General features: G+C 42.2%; 1 protein-coding gene across 2 annotated transcripts in view; it reads left to right on the forward strand.

The window, feature by feature from the left end:
* The window catches only part of LOC307124419 (uncharacterized protein), a 39343-nt gene that overhangs the window by 999 nt on the left and 25717 nt on the right, over positions 1–12627 (forward strand). For both annotated transcript variants that reach the window (XR_013816263.1, XM_079813599.1), the window contains exons 3-6: positions 1–201; positions 11804–11908; positions 12011–12106; positions 12322–12414. The exon at positions 1–201 is cut by the window's left edge and continues 153 nt beyond it. Coding sequence is in view for 1 of the 2 variants with exons in the window: in XM_079813599.1 (XP_079669725.1) it covers positions 1–201; positions 11804–11908; positions 12011–12106; positions 12322–12414 (495 nt within the window). In the remaining variant the exon portion in view is untranslated. The remainder of the gene's footprint in view (positions 202–11803; positions 11909–12010; positions 12107–12321; positions 12415–12627) is intronic.

Raw genomic sequence — 12627 nt, forward strand, 5'->3', positions numbered from 1 at the left:
TGCTCTACAAAAATAATGAGGCTTTACCAGCTTCATCAGATGAGCGATACAGAGACAGAGTTGAGTTCTTCGCTGATGAAATCCCCAAAGGAAACTTCTCTCTCAGACTGAAGAGTGTCAGAACTGAGGACAAAGGAGTTTATATGTGTCAAGTGTTTGCTGGAAGACTTTCAGCCAGTGCAACTGCAGAACTGATGCTGGGTGAGTCAACAGACATGGCAAATTAAATAATGCAGTCTCTGTTAACACTAAAGCCCAAATACTTCACTTTTTACGCGTACGCAAGGGTCAGCGTACAGTGTGTGACACGAATTTCGTTATCAGAACTCGCACCGCCAGATTTTTGTAACCGTGCATACTTTGTACAGCAAGGTTGCACATGTGCATTTAATTTTTTGCAGTATTTACATGGGTGGGTAACATGTGGCGAGAGACTGCTCAAAACTGTGCATATATTCAAAGCCTGTGTACGTGTACGAGTCAAAAGAAGTAGGTACTAAAGGCCAAAATATACTTCAGCCGTCTGTGTGACGTCATTTTCGTCATCAGGAGGGTTCACGGGCGTCTGCACACCCCGTCCGCGTGCGGCCCGATTTTTGAGACCGTGCGGACGGTCCACGTACAACAGCGCAAGTGCTAGAAAGTCACTAGAGTCACAACAATTGTACTGCGCATATCAGGGCTCTACATAGTGACCATTTTGGGCGCATTTGCGCCTGAAAATGACTGCTTGCGACTGTGAAAAGATATTTAGGCGCACCGGTGCGAGTGACCCGATCGATTCTCATGAATGAATGTAGCCTATAATACAATCGGAATAAAAACTACAACTGCCAAAGTGCATCAACACTGACTGAGCAACAGTTGCATTTCGTTCTGCGATCGACTGCTTGTCATGCCTTCTGTCAGCGGAGCATGTGCAAAAAACGTGTGCAACGGACTACACTTCACAGATTGTTTACAGGTGAAACGGTTGTGACGCGGCCATGCGCACTTACCAGATGCCTCGCGCTGATGTTTATTTGCAGCCAAATCCAAATTAATTAGAAATACCACATTTGAATTATCATAAACAAGGTCGGAAATTAACGGGGGCTTGGGGCAAAAATGCCACCAAAAATGAATTACTAAATAATAATTTACAAAAGCCCCTGTATGAGTTCTTGATTTAATCTTTAGGCTATCAGCTTCAGTCCACAACTTTTCTCGTGTTTAAAAATTACTAGATGTATATATGAGAGTACATCATAAATCCATTTTCCAAACCGTGTTTTTATCTTACCCTGAATCACTACGGTACACATATAATAAGTGTTTATATTCTGACTATTTTATTCCAGTTCGGGTCGCAGCGCTGCGGAGGAGCACAGTCCCTGTGTGACTAGCCATAGACATAAACAGAGAGAAGTAGATCCGGCTGCAATGTTCTTGAGCGAGACGCATGCAGTTCTGTATTAAGCGCCAGAGCGCCGAAAGTTACGGACAGCTATTGCTCTGAGTATTGGCATGATTGGAAATGTTATACTGACCTTGTACAAAAGTCCAATAGACAAGCTGATGCTAAGTAACAATGTTTTAGCCACAATACTGTTTATTTCGTGAAAACTACACCAGAACTGTTGCGCATCTCCAAGCGGTTCGATTCGAATGAATCTGTTTGAACGATTTAATTAATGAATGACTCGCACATAGACTTGACACGCCACCTACTGGCGGTTTTATTTTCATATTTATACTTTGGATGAACTTTTTTATTTAAAATATCAAACTTTTAAAGTTTAAATTGTACATAACCCATTTCTAAATTCAAAAACTTGTATTTAAAACATTCATACAACACTATTTACCCATGAGCTGCACGCGTCCCATCATCTTAAACAGTGTAAACAGCACTTCAGATAGAGCTGCTGTGCCACTTCTACACTGCAAAGATGGATCTTTTGATGCTGATTTACTTAGATTGGTAACAGTCTGATTGTGTCGTATTGCTCTAACTGAATTTATTGTTTAAATTAACATTTTAAAAACAACTTTTCTATTTTAATTGAAGAAATTGATAAGATGATCCATATATTTAATAAGATTAGAAAACATTGCTCTTATAATGGTAAAAATGCCCCTGGACATTAATTTAAAGGGACAAAGATAGTCCTGTAATGGGAAAGTCATAATTGGAATGCGTATTATTGATCAGAAAGTGCTCCTAAATTTTTGACTGTGCTCCTCAAGAAAACTGTTAGCGTAAAGCCCTGCATATGTCGAACTTGGCCATCTGTGCTCATTCGCGGTTGAGTATACTTTGAAAGCTGTGCGGACATGACTGCGCATGAGACCCGTCCGGATTCGACTGCGCACATTCGCTCGCATAGGTGTAAAAAACATATACTTTCAGCTTAAGTGCAAATAGCCAACCTTCTTGCAAAGGCCATTTCACTTGTGTAAACAAGATGGAATTTAGCTACAGTATTTATACTTAAAAATCTACTCTTTTTGTACTTTTGTACAATTTCGGCGCTCGGATGCGTCTTGCGTGCAGTTGTCCATACAGCTTTAAAAGTATACTTGTCCCGGTTTGGTACAATAAAAATAAGATTGGACTCAAATGCTGGAGGATATAAAGATTTATTAAATGAAATGAAACCAAAACAAACACCCACGAGGGGGAAAACCAACGCGTCTAGTTGGGACACTTGAAAATTTTGAATCCTCTTGCGTGTCCACAGCAAATTGGACGCACGTATAAATCGAGCGTTTGAAGCGAAATAGACGCACATTCAAGGCGCTCCAGGAGAAATGTCATAAAACACATCTCTTTTCATTTTCATTAAAAAATATATTAAAGGGGTCATATAATGCCATTTTTGTACAAGTTAAAGGGTAAGTTCACCCAAAAATGAAAATTCTGTCATTAATTACTTACCCTCATGTCGTTGGACACCCGTAAGACCTCCGTTCGTCTTCGGAACAGAAATGAAGATATTTTAGTTGAAATCTGATGGCTCTGAAAGGCCTCCATTGGCACAATGCACGGTTCACTCTCAAGACCCTTAAAAGGTACTAAAGACGTCGTTACAAAGTCCATCTCACTACAGTGGTTCTACAATAACTTTATGGAGTGACGAGAATAGTTTTTGTGCGCAAAAAAACCCTAAATAACGACTTGTATAGTGATGACGATTTCAAAACACGGCATCATGAAGCTTCTAAGCGTTATGAATCAGTGAGTCGATTCAGCAGTTTGGATCGCCAAAGTCAGCAGTTTGGCGGTTTGACATGCGATCCGAAGCATGATTCGACTACAAATTACAAATTTACATGATTACAAATTTAATGTTAATACAACAACAAAAGACAAACCGAAAAACTTTAATACAGTAGCTTTAATAAGAATCATGTATATTTTAAAGTGAAGTCTATGTAGTGTTTTAATTTTACATTTATTCATTCAATTTCATACTTAAATGCTGCTGTACAGCTCTGAGCTGCCAGTGTAAATCTTTATATATATTTATTTTATATTTTACAATACACTAGGAATGTGTACAAGGGTTTTTTAAGTAAAGTTTTAAGTTTAAGTAAGGTTTTTCAATTATTTTAAGTAAAATAAAGAAAGAAAATAAAGAAATTAAAAAATAGTCTTTTTTCTCCTTAACCTCTTGCTGTTCCTGTCGCTTAAAATAGAATAGCAAAAAAGTGATGTGACAAGCCATCCGAACCGAACCGAACCGAACCGAAAACCATGGTTAAAAACCGAGGTATGTATTGAACCATGGACTAACTGTTTTGTTGCATCCCTAATAAATATAAATAATATATGGGCGGGTGTGCGCGAAAGTCGTTATAGTTTAAGTGATTGTTTGATGGTGACGACTGTAATCTGAAAGTAAAAATATGGGAAATAAAATAAACATGAACAAATAAATATATATTACTGATCAATACCGATAAATAAAAATGTGTTTGTTTGTCTTTGTTTATGCTGTTCCATTTTCAGATCTCGCAGTCGTGATCTGATATGCTGTCTTAGCAAAAAATATGAAGGCTGGGATGTAAACCATAGCCTAGTCCAGGGGTGTCCAAACTTTTTTAAAGGGGGCCAGATTCGATGTTGTGGACATACCAGGGGGCTGGTCCCTTTTCTATTTATATGACATGTTTTGTTTCTTGGAAACATGACAGATTTGACAAAAGCTTGAGCTGACAGTAGAGTAGCTTTAGATAGGACACAGCAAATGTATAGATATTTAACAATATCTGTAAAACTTTCATCAACCAAAAAGTTTTAATGGGTGAAATTTAAATATTATTACTGAGTTCGAACTCTATTCTTATTTAAATTTAAGGACTGACTAGGAAAACGCTCTCACAATTAAATAAATAATAGACCTATACAGCAAAGTAGCCTACTTCAATCTGTCTCTCTTCTCCAGCGGGTTGGGCTAATCCAAAATAAGTGAAAACAAGGGGGTGTTCTGAAGACCGACTCTTATCTGTGAAACAGGGGTGCTCTGAAAACTAAACTGATGAAATGAACACTGCAAAAAATCGACCACTCAGAATTTTGGTCGAGCCAGAACATATCAACTAATAATCGACTAATCGACTGAAAGATTTCAGCCCTAGTTCTCAACAATCAAAAAACTGGTCAGATCTTGAACTGTTGTCATCCCAGAGATTTGTCTTTGAAAGGCTGCACGGAATGCAATCAATTGTTGTGGAAGGGCTGGAGACAAGTCTTTGTTATATCTCTCCACTAATCTCTCCTCAGTTGCAAGTAGGCTATACGTGTGGCTGCACCACTCTGAACAAATCAGCAACTGATCCCAAAGCTGAAAATCGCAGACTCAGCTGGGAAATTATGATGTCTAGCCGCTATAACCTCTCATAATGTGTTTTCTTGTCTTTTTTTTTTTTTTTTGGCATGGCGATGCAGCATCATATATTAAAATGACTGAGTAGCCTACCTAGTTCTACTGCAGTCGTGGGATGCAAAAAATAATAAATGCACACAAAAAATTACGGAAAAATTAGACATTACGGAGAAACAAGAAATTACTACACTAGACATGAATACAAATATATATTTATTGTGGCCACAAATTAAAAATTAATTCCCTCGTTTTATTAAAAATTTCCCCATGGGCGGGCCCCCTATTGGCCCGGTGCCATATGCACGTGCATACCCTGCATGCCTAGACGCTACGCCACTGGGCCCGGCGCTTCAGTCTGTAGCAGAAAAGCAGAGACCGACAATCACACGAGCGAAAAGGGGAAGAAATATTGCGTGCTATTAAGGTGTGAATTACGAGGAGTTGTATTGGTGAATATGCATCTTGTAAATATGAATATAGCCTACAGCTCTGATTTGATTTTTGATTCATGCCAAGTTGAAATTAGCTAAAGAAAACTTGCTCATTTAAAGGGGATTTTTTTTTGTAAATACTGTTGTCTGAGGTCAACTTATTATGCTCACATGGTTTTTACATTCAAAAACATCATAATGAATAAGTAATAGGCTGTTATCTGCCCTGGTTTTGAGCCTAGCTCTTGAAATGCTCGGTTTTTATGCATGCCACATTGAAGACTTAGAAGTAAATGCCCTCTGCTGTGATTGGATAACAGTTTTGCATATTATAATGAGTTTCGACTCCGTACACGTGGGGAATTGTTTTGAAAATTTCCAATGTTTAAAAATGGCAAGCAGAATGATTTGCCCATACATGTTCGACCCAGAGTCTGATTCGCAGGACAATGAATGAACAACACCTCAAATACAAAGGATACTCCACGTACACATAATCAGTAGATATCAAACGATCTGTAACAATGCAATACTTTCACACATAAAAAACATGTTCCCTTTCAAAAGCTACACTCAATGCTGCATAAGCTTATGCAAATGGGAAATGTCTTTGACATAACCAGCTGTGAAAATAGTGTGAAAACACGTCAATGAAATTGACCCGGAGGTATTTATAGCCTCGGCCGGTGACGTCATAGGCGCACCTGCTGCACGAGGCTATAAATAGATGAGCTTCCGCTGGAGCAAACCAGGTCTTTTTGTTTTCAGACCAACTCTGTGTTATGGTGTGTTACAAAGTCTCTGAAAAAAAAAAAAATTCTCTCTCTCTTTCAAGACTCAACTCGAGATCTTTGTTAGGAGTTAGTTTTCAACATGGCAGTGTGCAGATTTCTCTCTCTTTCTCATCTCTGTTACAAAGAAACATAAGTGGAAAGAGTTCTAGTTAAATCTGATCAGTTGGAAACGAGTCAGCAGAGTAAAACGCTGTATATCCATGTTCTCTTTCAAAAAACAGAACTGGATGCACACGTGTATTGCTGTGTGTGTTTGGGGAAGAGCATGCGGTTGCTGCATTGAGTCAGACGAGTGCGAGCATTGCAAGCCTTTACAGTTAGAATGCTTTATGCTCGTCTGGGCTACTTTCAGTCCGCACCAGTTTTCGGAGCTCTCGAATGGGTTTGTTGACGAGCAAGAGACGGGTCCGTCCCTTTCGCTTGCTCGCTCAACAAATGCATGTTTCCCCGCGTGATCCCGAAGCGCGCTCCAGCGTTTCTTCGGCTCGCGCGGGGAAAGATGATGAATCTCTGGGTCCGCGGACCTCGAGCAGCCACCTGCGATCGTTCCTCACATGATGGTGAATCCATACGAGGAATTTATCGAGGTGGTTGTTCGCGCGGTGGCCAGGGCAGTTTGTCTGGTACCGTGAATGAGAGATCCCCGAACGCAGTGAGCTTGAGGTTTCTGTCTAGAAAAAAAAAAACATTTACTTCACGTGTTTTTGTACCCTTGACGTCGACATTTTCGACTATCATGGGTGCGAAATCGCGTGGATATGTGAGAATACCCCAGGTGGGAGACGCTCACGAGCTATCTCTCGCCTGGGTCTACATTTTCATTAAAGAGACATACCTCCCCATAAAGCCATGTAGAAAATAAACATCGGCTGTCATGGGCAAAGCTTATATATATGAATTATATATTGTATATTATTTTATATGGAATATATATATATATATATATATATATATATATATATAATATATTATTTTATATCAATATATATTGTATATGATTTATATAAGAATAATAAATATAAAGGGACAGGCTGGTGCTGCGCTGCACACTATGGCTGTCTTGCAAGCATATCAGGCTGACCTTCTGAAGGATTTGAGTGGTTCATTTGGTGACTCAGTTAACTCTGTAGTGGCCAGATTTAAAGGAGTGGAAGAAACATGAAGTGTTCACTCAGTTTCTTCCTCAATGCACTCAAGGGGAGGGGCTATCAGCCACACAACCTCTCTTCAGTCCTTCAAGATTTAGGGGGGTAATAAGCAGAGTGTGGCGAGTCGCGCTCTCCCTCGTAAAGATTGGAGACCGGCTCGTCATCCTCAACAACCTCCCAGGGCAGACCTCGGGACTGTCATCAATATAAGAAGTCTGGTGGTCTGGTGCCCAGTCTGCCCCCACGGGACAGGGCGTGTCAAACATTTGCTCGCCCCACCCCGTTATCCTCAAAACTACTCCATCCCCGCCGCCTCTGGTGATTCGGGGGGGCAGTGGTTTCCAGTGAAATGTTAGACGTTCAGTGTTTAAATCCTGCTATCATCCAGGACATAGAACGTCTAACATCCCCTCAACAGGAAGTGTTAAAATTGTCACTCTCAGAGTCTCAGGCAGCGTGTTAACTTCTGCCAGGCGTTTCTGCATTGGTGTTAAGCACAGTAAAAATTAGTAAACTAATTTATTTGTCATCCTCCTTGTTTGAACGGCGTGGTCTCCACTTCCGTGAAGGCGGAGTTGGCGTTCGTACTGTCACAAGTGACAGCAGTTACTTCCTGGTCCCCAGTAGGGTGGGGGGGGTGTCTAATCTCAGATCTTCGAGTCTTAAACCGTGAAGCAGTTAAAGTACTCAAGGTCAAGATGTTACAGTGAAGGCGGTCGTGTCGCATATTCAACATTGTGATTGGATTCGGCACGATTGATCCGAAGGACGCATGTATTCGCATATAAAGTCTGCCACAACACAGGAAGTTCCTGAGGTTCGCTCTTGGGGGCAAAAGCTTACCAATTTCGGGTCTTCCATTTGGCTAGCCTTGTAACCGCACATAAACAAAATGTATGGATGTATTACTGGCTCCATTGGGATTCCGGGACATTCAAATTTTGAATTACAAAGGCGATTGCTAAAATTAGCACAATCACATGAGATGGTGCTTCAACACAGTGTGTTGGCTCATCTAGTTTCTCTAGGGTTGAGACTCAACACCAAGAAAAGTGTTCTTTCTCCTGCCCAGAGAACGACTTATCTAGGGTTTGTTCGGTTTTTGGTCACAAGGTGGGCACAATGGTTTCCCGCTTGAATCAAGACCATTCAGTATTCCCTGAGCAAAGTCAGGCTAGACCAAGATCTTACTGATCATCAGCACCAGAGTGTTAGGTCTAATGGCATCAGCATCCACGGGTTTCCCTTTGGGGTTGTTGCACATAAGACCGTTTCAGTTGTGGCTCAAAGCCAGAGGACTTAGGGCCAATCCTCAGGCAAATAAAGTGGCGCGCCATGTGGCTTCGTACACTAACTATGTGGTTCAGACCCCGGTTTTTGCCTTGGGTCCCACTCTAGGCGTACCTTGTCGTCGCAAGTTGCTAACGACGGACGCTTCCCTGACGGGCTGGGGTGCGGCCTTAAGTGGTCGTCCAGCCCAACGGGAATGGGAGGGTCATCAACTCAGTTGGCACATCAACTGCCTCGAGTTGACGGCTGTATTTCTGGCCCTGAAATACTTTCTCCCCCAATTGAGGGGCTGTCATGTCCTAGGGCTGGTGGACAGTACAGCTAAATATCTTGTATATAATCACCAGGGGGGTCTGTGCTCACGCTATCAGAATAGCGAGACAGATTTTTCTCTGGGCTCAGAACAAGTTCCTGTCACTCGAGCAGTGTACATTCAAGGGCAGGAGCAGATTTACTGTCCAGATAGAGTTACAGATGGGGGGGTGGAAACTCCACCCAGAAGTAGTCAAGCAGATCTGGATCAGATTTTACAGAGCTGACCACAGGGAGTGGACCTCTTCGCCTCTTCTCAGACAGCGCAATGTCCCTGCTTCTCTCTGTCACCCAGCCCCGCTGGGTCTGGGTGTGATGGTTCATACATGGCCCAAAATGTGTCTGTATGCCCTCCTTCCAGTCGCTCTGCTCCTGGGAGTTCTAGCCGGGGTTCGCCAACAAGGGTCTTGCTTCTTATCAATAGCGCTGCGTTGGTCGAACAGGGTTTGGTTCTCGGAGATAGTGTCTCTCCTCAACGGCTCGCCTTGGGCGATTCCGGCGAGGAGGGACCTTCTGTCTCAGGCAGAGAGCACGATATTCCATTCCAGGCCCGACCTGTGGAACCTTCATGTTTGGCCCCTGAAGGGCACCAACTGAGGGACACAGGGCTTTCGCCTGCAGTTATTGAGACCATTCTAAGTGCTAGAGCTTCCTCCACTCGGAAGTTTATGCTAATAAATGGGGTGTCTTTGAAAGGTGGTGTACGACACAATGTAGATTCAGTCAACTGCCAGGTAACTTCAGTTCTGGATTTTCTGCAAGAAAAGTTGTCATCAGGCACCTGCCCCTCCACTCTCAGGGTTCATGTGGCCGCTCTTTCGGCTTGCCACGCCTTGGTGGATGGGGTGCCGCTCGGGAGACATCCTCTACTCGCTCGCTTCATTCGTGGGGTAGGCGGTTGAGGCCACCTGTTAGAACCAAGATCCCTTCATGGGACTTAGCTTTAGTCTTCGAGGGTCTGGTTGAGACCCCCTTTGAAACATTAGCTTGCCCCTCCACTCTCAGGGTTCATGTGGCCGCTCTTTTGGCTTGCCACGCCCTGGTGGATGGGGTGCCGCTTGGGAGGCATCTTCTGCCTGCTCACTTTGTTGTGCCAGGCAGTTGTGGCCTCCATTAAGAGCCAAGATCCCTTCATGGGACTTAGTTTTAGCCCTCGAGGGTCTGGTTGAGACCCCCTTTGAACCTCTAGAATCAGCGTATGACGAACTTCTGACTCTAAAGATGGTTTTTCTTATGGCTATAACTTCTCTGAAAAGAATTGGGGACATGCAGGCTCTGTCAATATCGCCATCCTGCTTAGACTTTGCCCCAGGTTTGGTGAAAGTGATTTTGCATCCCCACCCTGACTACCTGCCTAAGGTTCCTTTGTCGACTGTACATCCTGTCACTCTTGAAACCTTCTGCCCTCTGCCGTTCACAACGCCGGATCAGGAGAAACTTCATAGACTGTGTCCAGTCCATGCTCTTCAGGCCTACGTCCACCGCACTAGCCAGTGGCGTAAGTCAGAGCAACTGTTTGTTTGCCATGGGGGCCGTAACAGAGGTTCTGCCACCATCAAACAATGTCACATTGGGTCAGGGATGCTACTGCTCTTGCCTATGAGGTGCGCGGTCAAGCTTCGCCTATAGGATTAAGGGCTCACTCCACCAGGGGAGTCGCCTCTTCTACTGCGTTAGCAAGGGGTGCTCCCTTACAAAGTGTTTGTGATGCGGCAGGTTGGTCCTCTCCGCACACATTCTTAAGACTTTATAGCTTGGATGCTCATGCCACTCTGGGCTCTCATGTCCTTGAGTCGACATCACAGGCTAATGCCTGAGGCTTCTTGCGTTCTTGTGCACACCTACACAACCGTAAGGGGTCCAGGCACCATCAAGCACGGCGGCGTGGGTATTCTCGTTCCCATTTGCATAAGCTTATGCAGCATTGAGTGTAGCTTTTGAAAGGGAACACTTGGGGTTACTTGACTGTAACCCTGTTCCCTGATAAAGCGGAACGAGATGCTGCATTGCTAGGCCGTGCTGATGATGCTTCAGGACTGGTCTTCAAACAAAGAAGATCTGGTTTGCTCCAGCGGAAGCTCATCTATTTATAGCCTCGTGCAGCAGGTGCGCCTATGACGTCACCGGCCGAGGCTATAAATACCTCCGGGTCAATTTCATTGACGTGTTTTCACACTATTTTCACAGCTGGTTATGTCAAAGACATTTCCCATTTGCATAAGCTTATGCAGCATCTCGTTCCGCTTTATCAGGGAACAGGGTTACAGTCAAGTAACCCCAAGTGTTTTACTCACACAAGTTTGTATTTCCAAGTGAAACAGAATATTTTCAGGGCAGGGTTTTACTTCAGCGCTCCTCCTCTCCATCTCTCGCTCATAGCAGACTAACGGTTGGAGGGGAGGTTAAGGATATTCAAACCCAAGCCGTCAAAATTACACCATCGGAAAAGCAACGCCATTCCAGACCGGAAGCAACTTTTCAGATTTTGATTAAAGGTTACTGCGACAAACAATGTTTTTTTTGTGTATTAACTTGCACGGTTTATTTGTTCACCCTAAGACCTGTAATGTGGGCTAATAAACTAAATAAGGTCGATTTTGATTTCATGAGGACTTTAAGAATCTGCTTGACAAGTATTTTATGCTGCCCACTGACATGGTTTATTAAAGCTATTGTTATCTAGTTTTTTGGCCTTCAAACATTTTAAAATGTTCAATATTTGTTCAGGGTGCAATCCCCCCCGATTTTTACATGTTTAGTAAATCTTAACAGTATGTAAATCTGGCCCTTAGTGTAAATGCGTGCTTGCAAAAAAATATTTTTAGTTATTCCTTAAAATAATGAATGGCTTTAATTGCAAATTCTTCATAATTATTCCTCTCTAAAAAAACAATGACTATTGATAGCAAATTGATTCAGTGCAGTTGTAAATGTTAAACCTCATGTTTGTTTTCCAGGTTTCTCTTCTTTGCACATACCTGTGTTGGTTTTCTGTTTCGCTGCTGCATTTGGAGCTGTGCTTCTGCTCTGCTGTCTGATTTACTGCAGATCAAAAGACACGGGTGTGTTTAAAAGGACAATCATATTTCTTGTTATTAACTGTCTGTGTCACTGTGTAAGTGTTTTACTCATTTAACTGTGGTTATTCTTCATCTTCTCTCCAGTCTCCAGCAGCACAATCTGGAATCTTCAGCTTTCTCTGGTCTTATTTCCAAACATCTGTATGTTCATCGCCTTCATCTTCTGGGGTCTTACTGAAGGTGAGTTTAGTAGTTTTTATATTTAAATATAAGATAACTAAAGCATAATAAGAATGTTTTAATTATTTATCTTGTTGTAATGATGTACAGAATTGTCTCGTCCCCTTCTCTAAGTACAGTATGTTGGTGTGTTTCTGTATTCTCTCATGACGGGACTTTTTATTTTTTATTTGATCAATATTGTTTAATACCCGTCAATGAATATTCTGTTCCAGGATCTCTGCTCGAGACCGTCACTTGCTGTGCTCTGTATATTCTGAGGCCTGTTATGTTGATTTGGGCTTTGCCTTATTTAAAGTATCTTCAAGGTATGTTAGGATTTAAAGTTTATTATTATTGTTTTTGTTGTTTTTAAGGGGATCAGGATCAGTAAATGCAAATTGATGGCAACAAATTAAGATTGCATGACAATATTGTTAGTGTTTAATTCTATTGTAGTTAATACATTAAAGGCACAATATGTAATATGAAGTAAAATATCCAAAAACCACTAGAAAAATGGGTTTCACTTTATTTTGATG

Source organism: Gobio gobio (assembly GCF_949357685.1).
Source record: "Gobio gobio genome assembly, chromosome: 1".
NCBI lineage: Eukaryota > Metazoa > Chordata > Actinopteri > Cypriniformes > Gobionidae > Gobio > Gobio gobio.